The 12,149-nt window shown below is 40.0% G+C and overlaps 1 protein-coding gene and 2 pseudogenes across 1 annotated transcript; all 3 read right to left on the reverse strand.

The window, feature by feature from the left end:
• Positions 1–1,605: 1,605 nt before the first annotated feature.
• LOC119355362 lies at positions 1,606–3,413 on the reverse strand (annotated as a pseudogene).
• Positions 3,414–5,168: 1,755 nt separating this feature from the next.
• Positions 5,169–7,675, reverse strand: LOC119355371. The gene is made up of 7 exons (XM_037622162.1): positions 7,371–7,675; positions 7,127–7,277; positions 6,952–7,019; positions 6,569–6,618; positions 6,195–6,409; positions 5,263–5,774; positions 5,169–5,172 (listed from the first exon to the last, which is right to left on the reverse strand). Exons 1-7 carry the CDS (start codon positions 7,673–7,675, stop codon positions 5,169–5,171), a joined length of 1,305 nt encoding a protein of 434 aa, XP_037478059.1.
• Positions 7,676–8,855: 1,180 nt separating this feature from the next.
• Positions 8,856–11,355, reverse strand: LOC119355372 (annotated as a pseudogene).
• Positions 11,356–12,149: the final 794 nt, after the last annotated feature.

Below are 12,149 nucleotides of genomic sequence, written 5' to 3' on the forward strand. Positions count from 1 at the left end.
GGGATGATATAAGGGTCATGGAGGCCCCAGCCACAAGTGGTGACCATGATCTAATTAATCTAGACTGCGGGCTTCAAAACTCATGGCGCGACCTTCAAATATAAATTCACATATGTCAAAACCTATCGCCCGGGCGATGATTCCTTTGATGATTATGCCATATCTGCTGGTGCCACTCTTGACTAAATAGTGGCTAATTTATTTTTGAGAAGTTGGGCCCACTGGTAGCCGGTCCATTTGGATCAAATCCGGCCAGATCCGGACCGTGTCCGGACCGATGACCGATGAGGCATGGAACGGCTCAGTCCTCGGTAGAAAGAGAGGAGAGAGAGGGAGGGGGACACCGGCACCGTGTGCGGCTCCTAAAATCCTACTCCCTTCGTTCCTAAATATTTGTCTTTTTACAAATTTTAAATGGACTAACACATATGAATGTACATAGACATATTTTAGGGTGTAGATTCACTCATTTTGCTTCGTATGTAGTCACTTGTTGAAATCTCTAGAAAGGCAAATATTTACAAATGGAGGGAGTAGAATCATCTGGTTACCAGAAACATTTTATGATTTTGCGAAGAAATAAAAATCACAAACAGTTTTTCAAAATCACGAACATGTTTTGAATCCCAAACGATTTCTGATTTCCTGAACAATTTTTTAAAACCATGAACATTTTTTCAAAATCACAAACACTTTTTGAATACACTAACATTTTTGAATCCACGAACATTATTTTGATTTTTCGTAGAATTTTTCAGAATTGTGAACATTTTTTTGTATTCGTGAACATTTGTCAAATTCATGAAATGTTTCTGAATATGCGAACATTTTTCAATATCACAAACTTTTATGAATCTGCGAACATTTTTTTATTTCTTGAACATTTTTTTCAAAATCCTGATATTTTATTTTATTTTCTGAAATCGCGAACTCTTTTTGGAATTTAGAACATTTTTTTTTCAAATTCTTGAACTTCTTCTACTTTTGGAAACTTTTTTTAAATCCCAATCAAAATGTAACGAAAAAGAAGAGGGGCACCCTCGGTAGAAGAGTGGAGGAAAGGGGCTCCTAAAATGCAGGAATCCATCCGGTTACGGGAAACCACTCGTTTGTTGCGATATATCCACGAGTTGGTTATAGAGAAGATAGGTTCCAAGCTGTAGAATTCGGTGCAGAGGCTACCTCCAATCCATAACCATAAACCCCAGGGGCGGACCCAGGAGAAAAATCGACTGGGGGCACACAGCGATAGAAAACTCTCGAACATGTTTACACATAGGCTTATAAACATGTAAATATGTTATATTTAGCAATTTTCTTGCAAGTAATAACATATTTCATCCAAGTTCGAAAAAAGATACATTATCCAATAGACAATAGTAACACAACAAGTTAACACTAAGGTGATCAGAGCCTACAAAAAGACTTCATATCCCAACAGTTTGTGCTTTGCAAAAGAGAATATTCATTTCTAATATAAATGCCGTTATCTGCAAAGAAAAAACACATATTAGTATTAGCCATTAAAATACAAATGGAGATGGTAAACACACAAAAGGTGTATGGCATTGGATCATTACATTTCGTTCTTCCCACGACGATCTTTCATCTTATCAAACGATCAACAATCACTTCATTAGTAATTTCGTCCAGCAGTCCCTTTTCCACAAAGCGAATTAGGCTATGGCTCAAATAATCATCACCAATTTTGTTACGCATAGCATTCTTCACAATCTTCATAGCTGAAAAACATCTCTCAACAGCGGCGGTGGCAACAGGAAGAGTCAAAGCTAGCTTCAAAAGCCGATATACCAAAGGATAGGAGAGGTGCTTCCTTGTATCCACCATCAGTTTAGCTAGATCACCTATTTTTTCCAAGCTAGAAAACCTTGTATCATGGAGTATATTATCTATGTAGAGACCAAGTTCATGCTCAAGAGTCACCATATCTTTGTGATTAAAGTCATCAGGATAATGCTTAGCTAATTTCAGCAACTTCGCCTTGTCAAAACGAAAAAATAAATCACTTGGGCTCAAAGCAGACATGCATAGAAGCAACTCAGAATTTACCTCATTAAATCTGTCATTAAACTCTTCTCCTAACAGATCTAGAACAACAAAGAAACAGTCAACGCGGTAATAATTTTCATTGTTAATACCGGTCTTTTGTCTTGGCTTCTTTGGGTTAACATAGGCATCATGTCCAGTACTGGAATGTCATGTTTCTCACAGAAACAATATACCTTCCTCATAAGAGAATCCCACCCTTCATTGGTTCTGAGCTTTTCTAACTCCTGTTTAGTTGATTCCACATCTGAAATAGCATTTACAATGTCTTTATCCTTTCTCTGTAAGGTTTTTGACAGTCCATTTGTTAAAGCTAATAGCATCATCATCATATGTAAGAAAAATGAAGAATCAAAAGTCTGGAAATATTTGAGAAGACCTCTAGCTTGACGCCTCTTTCCAGTATCTGTGTCATCTTTCTCAACATATTCTAGAACTTTAACCACCGACGAGAACATCTTTGACAAACCCAACAATGTTTTATCATGGGAGTTCCATCGAGTGCCACCTGGTCTCTGAAGTGATAGTTCTTGATTTAGTCCCGTTCCTGTAGAGATCTCTCCACAACCAATTGCTTTCCTCACTTCTTCTTGATTATGCTCACGAAGTTGGTCTTTTCTCTTGCAAGATGCTCCCACGACATTCAGCAAAACTGAAACCATATCAAAGAAATCTCCTACATCGAGTATCTTTTTTGCAATAGCCACAACAACCAGGTTGAGTTTATGAGCAAAACAATGTATATAATATGCTGAATTGTTCTCACTCGTAATTTTATCTTGCAAACCATTAAACTCACCAGACATATTACTTGCGCCGTCATAACCTTTGCCTCTAACTTGTTTAATATTCAAACCAAGTTGCGAAAATAATAAATCTATGCAAGACTTGAGATAAGAAGCTGTTGTCTCCTCCACATGGACAACACCAACAAACTTTTCTTGGACCGGCGCACATTTATCAACGTATCGGAGCACAACTGCCATTTGTTCTTTGTCGGAAACATCTCGACACTCATCAACTAATAAGCTAAAAGCACCATTACCAATTTCTTCCATCACATAACTCAATATTTCTTTTGCGAAACACTCGGTAATATCTCTCTGAATTGTTGGAGACAACAACTGATTATTCCCTGGAGCATTCTTGAAGACCTTAGCAACGACATCATTTTGCTTAATAGTGGAATCCATCAACTCACGGTAGTTTCCTTTATTTTCAGAATCTTTAGATTCATTGTGACCACGGAAAGGTTGCCCCTGATGCAACAAGTACCGACAAACATCAATTGCAGCATTTAAGCGGACGAGATGCTCATTCTTTTCAATTCCGCTTTTTCTATGCATGGCTGCAAAGATTGATTGATCTTTTTTTAGTAGATCCTCACAATCCTTGAGTGCTCTATTGTGAAAGCTATTACGATTGCCGACATGAGTCACAAATCGCTCTGGCTTGTTCCAACTGTTGAAGCCTTCCACTACAAATGCATCATGCCCATGGTGGCTATTTTTGATGTTGTCTCTAAACAAATAGCAACATAAGCAATAGGCCTTGTGCTCCTTCTCGCTGTACTCTAGCTAATATGCATAATCGTCGTACCAATCTGCATTGAACCTCCTCCTCTTCTTCTTCTTCCCAAACTCTCTGTATGGAAAGTCAATGTCAGGCTGATTAGGTCCCCAAATTAGATACTTTCTTCTTATCTCATCACGCTAGTTTGGGTGATAATCTGCCATTCGCTTCCTTTTAGATGGATCCCGAGGAAGCTTGTTCAAGTCAATTAGTGCAGGCACAGCAGAATTATGTCTTGGTACAGGTCTTGATGCATTTCCACTACCACTTGAACTGTTGGTGGTGACAGGAGGACCTTGGGTTGTGGTGTTGACATCTCTTGATTTCTTTATCAAATACTTCTCCATTATCTTCCTTCTTCCCTGTCAAATAGTTGAACTACTAATTGAAAAAATTCAGACACAAAGCATGCTAGTAGTAGCAGACTAGAACTAGAAGGTCAGCACACTAGAAGTAAGCATGTCAGTACTAGTAATAGAATGGTTTGCTTAATTGAATTGCACAGAAAATTCCCAAATTGTACAAATTAACCTACTAGTGGAGTGTCACACTAATCCTATAATTATTTTGTTAAAACCAAGAGTACATGCGTGATAGCATACTAGTACTGTACTAGTGGGATTGCATATTTTCATTTGATTTTACATAAGACACACCAACGAATCAACTAAGGAATAGGGACTGGAGTGTTTCAGGAAAACAGAATCAAGTACTTGAGCATTGAGTCTTTACCTAGGGGAGATGAGGCAATGAATCAGGGGATGAGAAGAGTTGCAGTCCTGCAGAGGTTGCTGTTGCAGACCTATGTAGGCCAGCGGCCGCGCCGAGGCTGCCGGCGGCCGGCGACCGGGCGATCGGTGAGTGGGAAGCCGCCGAGCTAGGATCGACCAACGACTAGAGTACCAGACCAATCAGAATCCTGGAGACCTCGAAGCACATGCGATGGGCGGTGGCTGACGGTTCGCTTCTTTATCTTAATCCTTTTTCTAGGTATTAATTGATCTCCAGGAGTCGAAGCGGCAAGCGGCGGGCGGTTTCTCCGATGCGTTCATCGTTGTGTGTTGCAGGACATGCACACCCGCACATTTTTTCTCGATTTGGTTTGCTTCTTTTATGGGCTTTCGTAGAATGGCCGAAGGGACTGGGGGCACTTGCCCTGGCTCGACCGGGGGCCTGCTAGTTGCCACCTGATGTATATAGGGGACGATGGGAAATTGAGTGGGGGCCTGGGCCCCCACTCATAACAACAAGGGGCGGACCCAGGAGAAAAACCGACTGCGGGCACACAGCGATAGAAAACTCTCGAACATGTTTACACATAGGCTTATAAACATGTAAATATGTTATATTTTGCAATTTTCTTGCAAGTAATAACATATTTCATCCAAGTTCGAAAAAAGATACATTATCCAATAGACAATAGTAACACAACAAGTTAACACTAAGGTGATCAGATCCTACAAAAAGACTTCATATCCCAATAGTTCATGCTTTGCAAAAGAGAATATTCATTTCTAATATAAATGCCGTTATCTGCAAAGAAAAAACACATATTAGTATTAGCCATTAAAATACAAATGGAGATGGTAAACACACAAAAGGTGTATGGCATTGGATCATTACATTTCGTTCTTCCCACGACGATCTTTCATCTTATGAAAACGATCAACAATCACTTCATTAGTAATTTCGTCTAGCAGTCCCTTTTCCACAAAGCAAATTAGGCTATGGCTCAAATAATCATCACCAATTCTGTTACGCAAAGCATTTTTCACAATCTTCGTAGATGAAAAACATCTCTCAACAGTGCCAGTGGCAACAGGAAGAGTCAAAGCTAGCTTCAAAAGCCGATATACCAAAGGATAGGAGAGGTGCTTCCTTGTATCCACCATCAGTTTAGCTAGATGACCTATTTTTTCCAAGCTAGAAAACCTTGTATCATGGAGTATATTATCTATGTAGATACCAAGTTCATGCTCAAGAGTCACCATATCTTTGTGATTAAAGTTATCAGGATAATGCTTAGCTAATTTCAGCAACTTCGCCTTGTCAAAATGACAAAATAAATCACTTGGGCTCAAAGCAGACATGTATAGAAGCAACTCAGAATTTACCTCATTAAATCTGTCATTAAACTCTTCTCCTAACAGATCCAGAACAGCAAAGAAACAGTCAACGCGGTAATAATGTTCATTGTTAATACCGGTCTTTTGTCTTGGCTTCTTTGGGTTAACATAGGCATCTTCCATGTCCAGTACTGGAATGTCATGTTTCTCACAGAAACAGTATACCTTCCTCATAAGAGAATCCCACCCTTCATTGGTTCTGAGCTTTTCTAACTCCCGTTTAGTTGATTCCACATCTGAAATAGCATTTACAATGTCTTTATCCTTTCTCTGTAAGGTTTTTGACAGTCCATTTGTTAAATATAATATCATCATCATCATCATATGTAAGAAAAATGCAGAATCAAAAGTCTGGAAATATTTGAGAAGACCTGTAGCTTGACGCCTCTTTCCAGTATCTGTGCCATCTTTCTCAACATATTCTAGAACTTTAACCACCGACGAGAACATCTTTGACAAACCCAACAATGTTTTATAATGGGAGTTCCATCGAGTGCCACCTGGTCTCTGAAATGATTGTTCTTGATTTAGTCCCGTTCCTGTAGAGATCTCTCCACAACCAATTGCTTTCCTCACTTCTTCTTGATGATGCTCACGAAGTTGGTTTTTTCTCTTGCAAGATGCTCCCACGACATTCAGCAAAACTGAAACCATATCAAAGAAATCTCCCACATCGAATATCTTTTTTGTAATAGCCACAACAACCAGGTTGAGTTTAAGAGCAAAACAATGTATATAATATGCTGAATTGTTCTCACTCATAATTTTAGCTTGCAAACCATTAAAATCACCAGACATATTACTTGCTCCGTCATAACCTTGGCCTCTAACTTGTTTAATATTCAAACCAAGTTGCGAAAATAATAAATCTATGCAAGACTTGAGATAAGAAGCTGTTGTCTCCTCCATATGGACAACACCAACAAACTTTTCTTGGACCAGCGCACATTTATCAATGTATCAGAGGACAACTGCCAGTTGTTCTTTGTTGGAAATATCTCGACACTCATCAACTAATAAGCTAAAAGCACCATTACCAATTTCTTCCATCACATAACTCAATATTTCTTTTGCAAAACACTCGGTAATATCTCTCTGAATTGTTGGAGACAACAACTGATTATTCTTTGGAGCATTCTTGAATGCCTTAGCAACGACATCATTCTGCTTAATAGTGTAATCCATCAACTCACGGTAGTTTCCTTTATTTTCAGAATCTTTAGATTCATTGTGACCACGGAAAGGTTGCCCCTGATGCAACAAGTATCGACAAACATCAATTGCAGCATTTAAGCGGATGAGATGCTCATTCTTTTCAATTTCGCTTTTTCTATGAATGGCTGCAGAGATTGATTGATCTTTTTTAGTAGATCCTCACAATCCTTGAGTGCCCTGTTGTGAAAGCTATTACGATTGCCGACGTGAGTCACAAATCGCTCTGGCTTGTTCCAACTGTTGAAGCCTTCCACTACAAATGCATCATGCCCATGGTGGCTATCTTTGATGTTGTCTCTAAACAAATAGCAACATAAGCAATAGGCCTTGTGCTCCTTCTCGCTGTACTCTAGCTAATATGCATAATCATCGTACCAATCTGCATTGAACCTCCTCCTCTTCTTCTTCTTCCCAAACTCTCTGTATGGAAAGTCAATGTCAGGCTGATTAGGTCCCCAAATTAGATACTTTCTTCTTATCTCATCACGCTGGTTTGGGTGATAATCTGCCATTCGCTTCCTTTTAGATGGATCCCGAGGAAGCTTGTTCAAGTCAATTAGTGCAGGCACAGCAGAATTATGTCTTGGTACAGGTCTTGATGCATTTCCACTACCACTTGAACTGTTGGTGGTGACAGGAGGACCTTGGGTGGTGGTGTTGACATCTCTTGATTTCTTTATCAAATACTTCTCCATTATCTTCCTTCTTCCCTGTCAAATAGTTGAACTACTAATTGAAAAAATTCAGACACAAAGCATGCTAGTAGTAGCAGACTAGAACTAGAAGGTCAGCACACTAGAAGTAAGCATGTCAGTACTAGTAATAGAATGGTTTGCTTAATTGAATTGCACAGAAAATTCCCAAATTGTACAAATTAACCTACTAGTGGAGTGTCACACTAATCCTATAATTATTTTGTTAAAACCAAGAGTACATGCGTGATAGCATACTAGTACTGTACTAGCGGGATTGCATATTTTCATTTGATTTTACATAAGACACACCAACGAGTCAACTAAGGAATAGGGACTGGAGTGTTTCAGGAAAACATAATCAAGTACTTGAGCATTGAGTCTTTACCTAGGGGAGATGAGGCGATGAATCAGGGGATGAGAAGAGTTGCAGTCCTGCAGAGGTTGCTGCTGTAGACCTATGTAGGCCAGCGGCCGCGCCGAGGCTGCCGGCGGCCGGCGACCGGGCGACCGGTGAGTGGGCAGCCGCCAAGCTAGGATCGACCAACGACTAGAGTACTAGACCAATCGGAATCCTGGAGACCTCGAAGCACATGCGGTGGGCGGTGGCTGATGGTTCGATTCTTTATCTTAATCCTTTTTCTAGGTATTAATTGATCTCCAGGAGTTGAAGCAGCAAGCGGCGGGCGGTTTCTCCGGTGCGTTCATCGTTGTGTGTTGCAGGACATGCACACCCGTGCATTTTTTCTCGATTTGATTTGCTTCTTTTATGGGCTTTCGTAGAATGGCCGAAGGGACTGGGGGCACTTGCCCTGGCCCGACCGGGGGCCTGCTAGTTGCCACCTGATGTATATAGGGGACGACGAGAAATTGAGTGGGGGCCTGGGCCCCCACTCGTAACAACTAGGGGCGGACCCAGAAGAAAAACCGACTGGGGGCACATAGCGATAGAAAACTCTCGAACATGTTTACACATAGGTTATAAACATGTAAATATGTTATATTTAGCAATTTTCTTGCAAGTAATAACATATTTCATCCAAGTTCGAAAAAGATACATTATCCAATAGACAATAGTAACACAACAAGTTAACACTAAGGTGATCAGAGCTGACAAAAAGACTTCATATCCCAACAGTTCATGCTTTGCAAAAGAGAATATTCATTTCTAATATAAATGCCGTTATCTGCAAAGAAAAAACACATATTAGTATTAGCCATTAAAATACAAATGGAGATGGTAAACACACAAAAGGTGTACGGCATTGGATCATTACATTTCGTTCTTCCCATGACGATCTTTCATCTTATGAAAACGATCAACAATCACTTCATTAGTAATTTCGTCCAGCAGTCCCTTTTCCACAAAGCAAATTAGGCTCAAATAATCATCACTAGTTTTGTTACGCAAAGCATTCTTCACAATCTTCATAGCTGAAAAACATCTCTCAACAGTGGCAGTGGCAACAGGAAGAGTCAAAGCTAGCTTCAAAAGCCAATATACCAAAGGATAGGAGTGGTGCTTCCTTGTATCCACCATCAGTTTAGCTAGATCACCTATTTTTTCCAAGCTAGAAAACCTTGTATCATGGAGTATATTATCTATGTAGAGACCAAGTTCATGCTCAAGAGTCACCATATCTTTGTGATTAAAGTCATCAGGATAATGCTTAGCTAATTTCAGCAACTTCGCCTTGTCAAAACGACAAAATAAATCACTTGGGCTCAAAGCAGACATGCATAGAAGCAACTCAGAATTTACCTCATTAAATCTGTCATTAAACTCTTCTCCTAACAGATCCAGAACAACAAAGAAACAATCAACGCGGTAATAATGTTCATTGTTAATACCGGTCTTTTGTCTTGGCTTCTTTAGGTTAACATAGGCATCTTCCATTTCCAGTACTGGAATGTCATGTTTCTCACAGAAATAGTATACCATCCTCATAAGAGAATCCCACCCTTCATTGGTTCTGAGCTTTTCTAACTCCCGTTTAGTTGATTCCACATATGAAATAGCATTTACAATGCCTTTATCCTTTCTCTATAAGGTTTTTGACAGTCCATTTGTTAAAGCTAATATCATCATCATCATATGTAAGAAAAATGCAGAATCAAAAGTCTGGAAATATTTGAGAAGCCCTCTAGCTTGACGCCTCTTTCCAGTATCTATGCCATCTTTCTCAACATATTCTAGAACTTTAACCACCGACGAGAACATCTTTGACAAACCCAACAATGTTTTTATAATGGGAGTTCCATCGAGTGTCACCTGGTCTCTGAAGTGATAGTTCTTGATTTAGTCCCGTTCATGTAGAGATCTCTCCACAACCAATTGCTTTCCTCACTTCTTCTTGATGATGCTCACGAAGTTGGTCTTTTCTCTTACAAGATGCTCCCACGACATTCAACAAAACTGAAACCATATCAAAGAAATCTCCTACATCGAATATCTTTTTTGCAATAGCCACAACAACCAGGTTGAGTTTATGAGCAAAACAATGTATATAATATGTTGAATTGTTCTCAGTCATAATTTTAGCTTGCAAACAATTAAACTCACCAGACATATTACTTGCACCGTCATAACCTTGGCCTCTAACTTGTTTAATATTCAAACCAAGTTGCGAAAATAATAAATCTATGCAAGACTTGAGATAAGAAGCTGTTGTCTCCTCCACATGGACAACACCAACAAACTTTTCTTGGACCAGCGCACATTTATCAACGTATCGGAGCACAACTGCCATTTGTTCTTTGTCGGAAACATCTCGACACTCATCAACTAATAAGCTAAAAGCACCATTACCAATTTCTTCCATCACATAACTCAATATTTCTTTTGCGAAACACTCAGTAATATCTCTCTGAATTGCTGGAGACAACAACTGCTTATTCTCTGGAGCATTGTTGAATGCCTTAGCAACGACATCATTCTGCTTAATAGTGTAATCCATCAACTCACGGTAGTTTCCTTTATTTTTAGAACCTTTAGATTCATTGTGACCACGGAAAGGTTGCCCCTGATGCAACAAGTATCGGCAAACATCAATTGCAGCATTTAAGCGGATGAGATGCTCATTCTTTTCAATTTCGCTTTTTCTATGCATGGTTGCAGAGATTGATTGATCTTTTTTTAGTAGATCCTCACAATCCTTGAGTGCCCTGTTGTGAAAGCTATTACGATTGCCGACATGAGTCACAGATCTCTCTGGCTTGTTCCAACTATTGAAGCCTTCCACTACAAATGCATCATGCCCATGGTGGCTATCTTTGATGTTGTCTTTAAACAAATAGCAACATAAGCAATAGGCCTTGTGCTCCTTCTCGCTGTACTCTAGCCAATATGCATAATCGTCATACCAATCTGCATTGAACCTCCTCCTCTTCTTCTTCTTCCCAAACTCTCTGTATGGAAATTCAATGTCAGGCTGATTAGGTCCCCAAATTAGATACTTTCTTCTTATCTCATCACGCTGGTTTGGGTGATAATCTGTCATTCGCTTCCTTTTAGATGGATCCCGAGGAATCTTGTTCAAGTCAATTAGTGCAGGCACGGCAGAATTATGTCTTGGTACAGGTCTTGATGCATTTCCACTACCACTTGAACTGTTGGTGGTGATAGGAGGACCTCGGGTGGTGGTGTTGACATCTCTTGATTTCTTTATCAAATACTTCTCCATTATCTTCCTTCTTCCCTGTCAAATAGTTGAACTACTAATTGTAAAAATTCAGATACAAAGCATGCTAGTAGTAGCAGACTAGAACTAGAAGGTCAGCACACTAGCAGTAAGCATGTCAGTACTAGTAATAGAATGGTTTGCTTAATTGAATTGCACAGAAAATTCCCAAATTGTACAAATTAACCTACCAGTGGAGTGTCACACTAATCCTATAATTATTTTGTTAAAACCAAGAGTACATGCGTGATAGCATACTAGTACTGTACTAGTGGGATTGCATATTTTCATTTGATTTTAAATAAGACACACCACGAATCAACTAAGGAATAGGGACTGGAGTGTTTCAGGAAAACATAATCAAGTACTTGAGCATTGAGTCTTTACCTAGGGGAGATGAGGCGATGAATCAGGGGATGAGAAGAGTTGCAGTCCTGCAGAGGTTGCTGCTGCAGACCTATGTAGGCCAGTGGCCGTGCCGAGGCTGCCGGCGACCGGGCGACCGGTGAGTGGGCAGCCGCCGAGCTAGGATCGACCAATGACCAGAGTACCAGACCAATCGGAATCCTGGAGACCTCGAAGCACAGGCGGTGGGCGGTGGTTGACGGTTCGCTTCTTTATCTTAATCCTTTTTCTAGGTATTAATTGATCTCCAGGAGTTGAAGCGGCAAGCGGCGGGCGGTTTCTCCGATGCGTTCATCATTGTGTGTTGCAGGACATGCACACCAGGGCATTTTTTCTCGATTTGGTTTGCTTCTTTTATGGGATTTCGTAGAATGGCCGAAGGGACTGGGGGC

This window comes from Triticum dicoccoides, chromosome 1A (assembly GCF_002162155.2).
Source record: "Triticum dicoccoides isolate Atlit2015 ecotype Zavitan chromosome 1A, WEW_v2.0, whole genome shotgun sequence".
NCBI lineage: Eukaryota > Viridiplantae > Streptophyta > Magnoliopsida > Poales > Poaceae > Triticum > Triticum dicoccoides.

What these genes read in the sequence shown, in the direction of transcription:
- LOC119355371 (XM_037622162.1), bottom strand. Translation starts at nt 7,675, where the DNA reads ATGGAGAAGTATTTGATAAAGAAATCAAGAGATGTCAACACCACCACC. An exon ending in CCAAGGTTATGACGGAGCAA is followed by an intron (nt 6,410 to 6,568) that starts GTAATATGTCTG and finishes ATATGGTTTCAG; the next exon opens with TTTTGCTGAATGTCGTGGGA. An exon ending in TGTTCTCGTCGGTGGTTAAA is followed by an intron (nt 5,775 to 6,194) that starts GTTCTAGAATAT and finishes TTAGGAGAAGAG; the next exon opens with TTTAATGACAGATTTAATGA.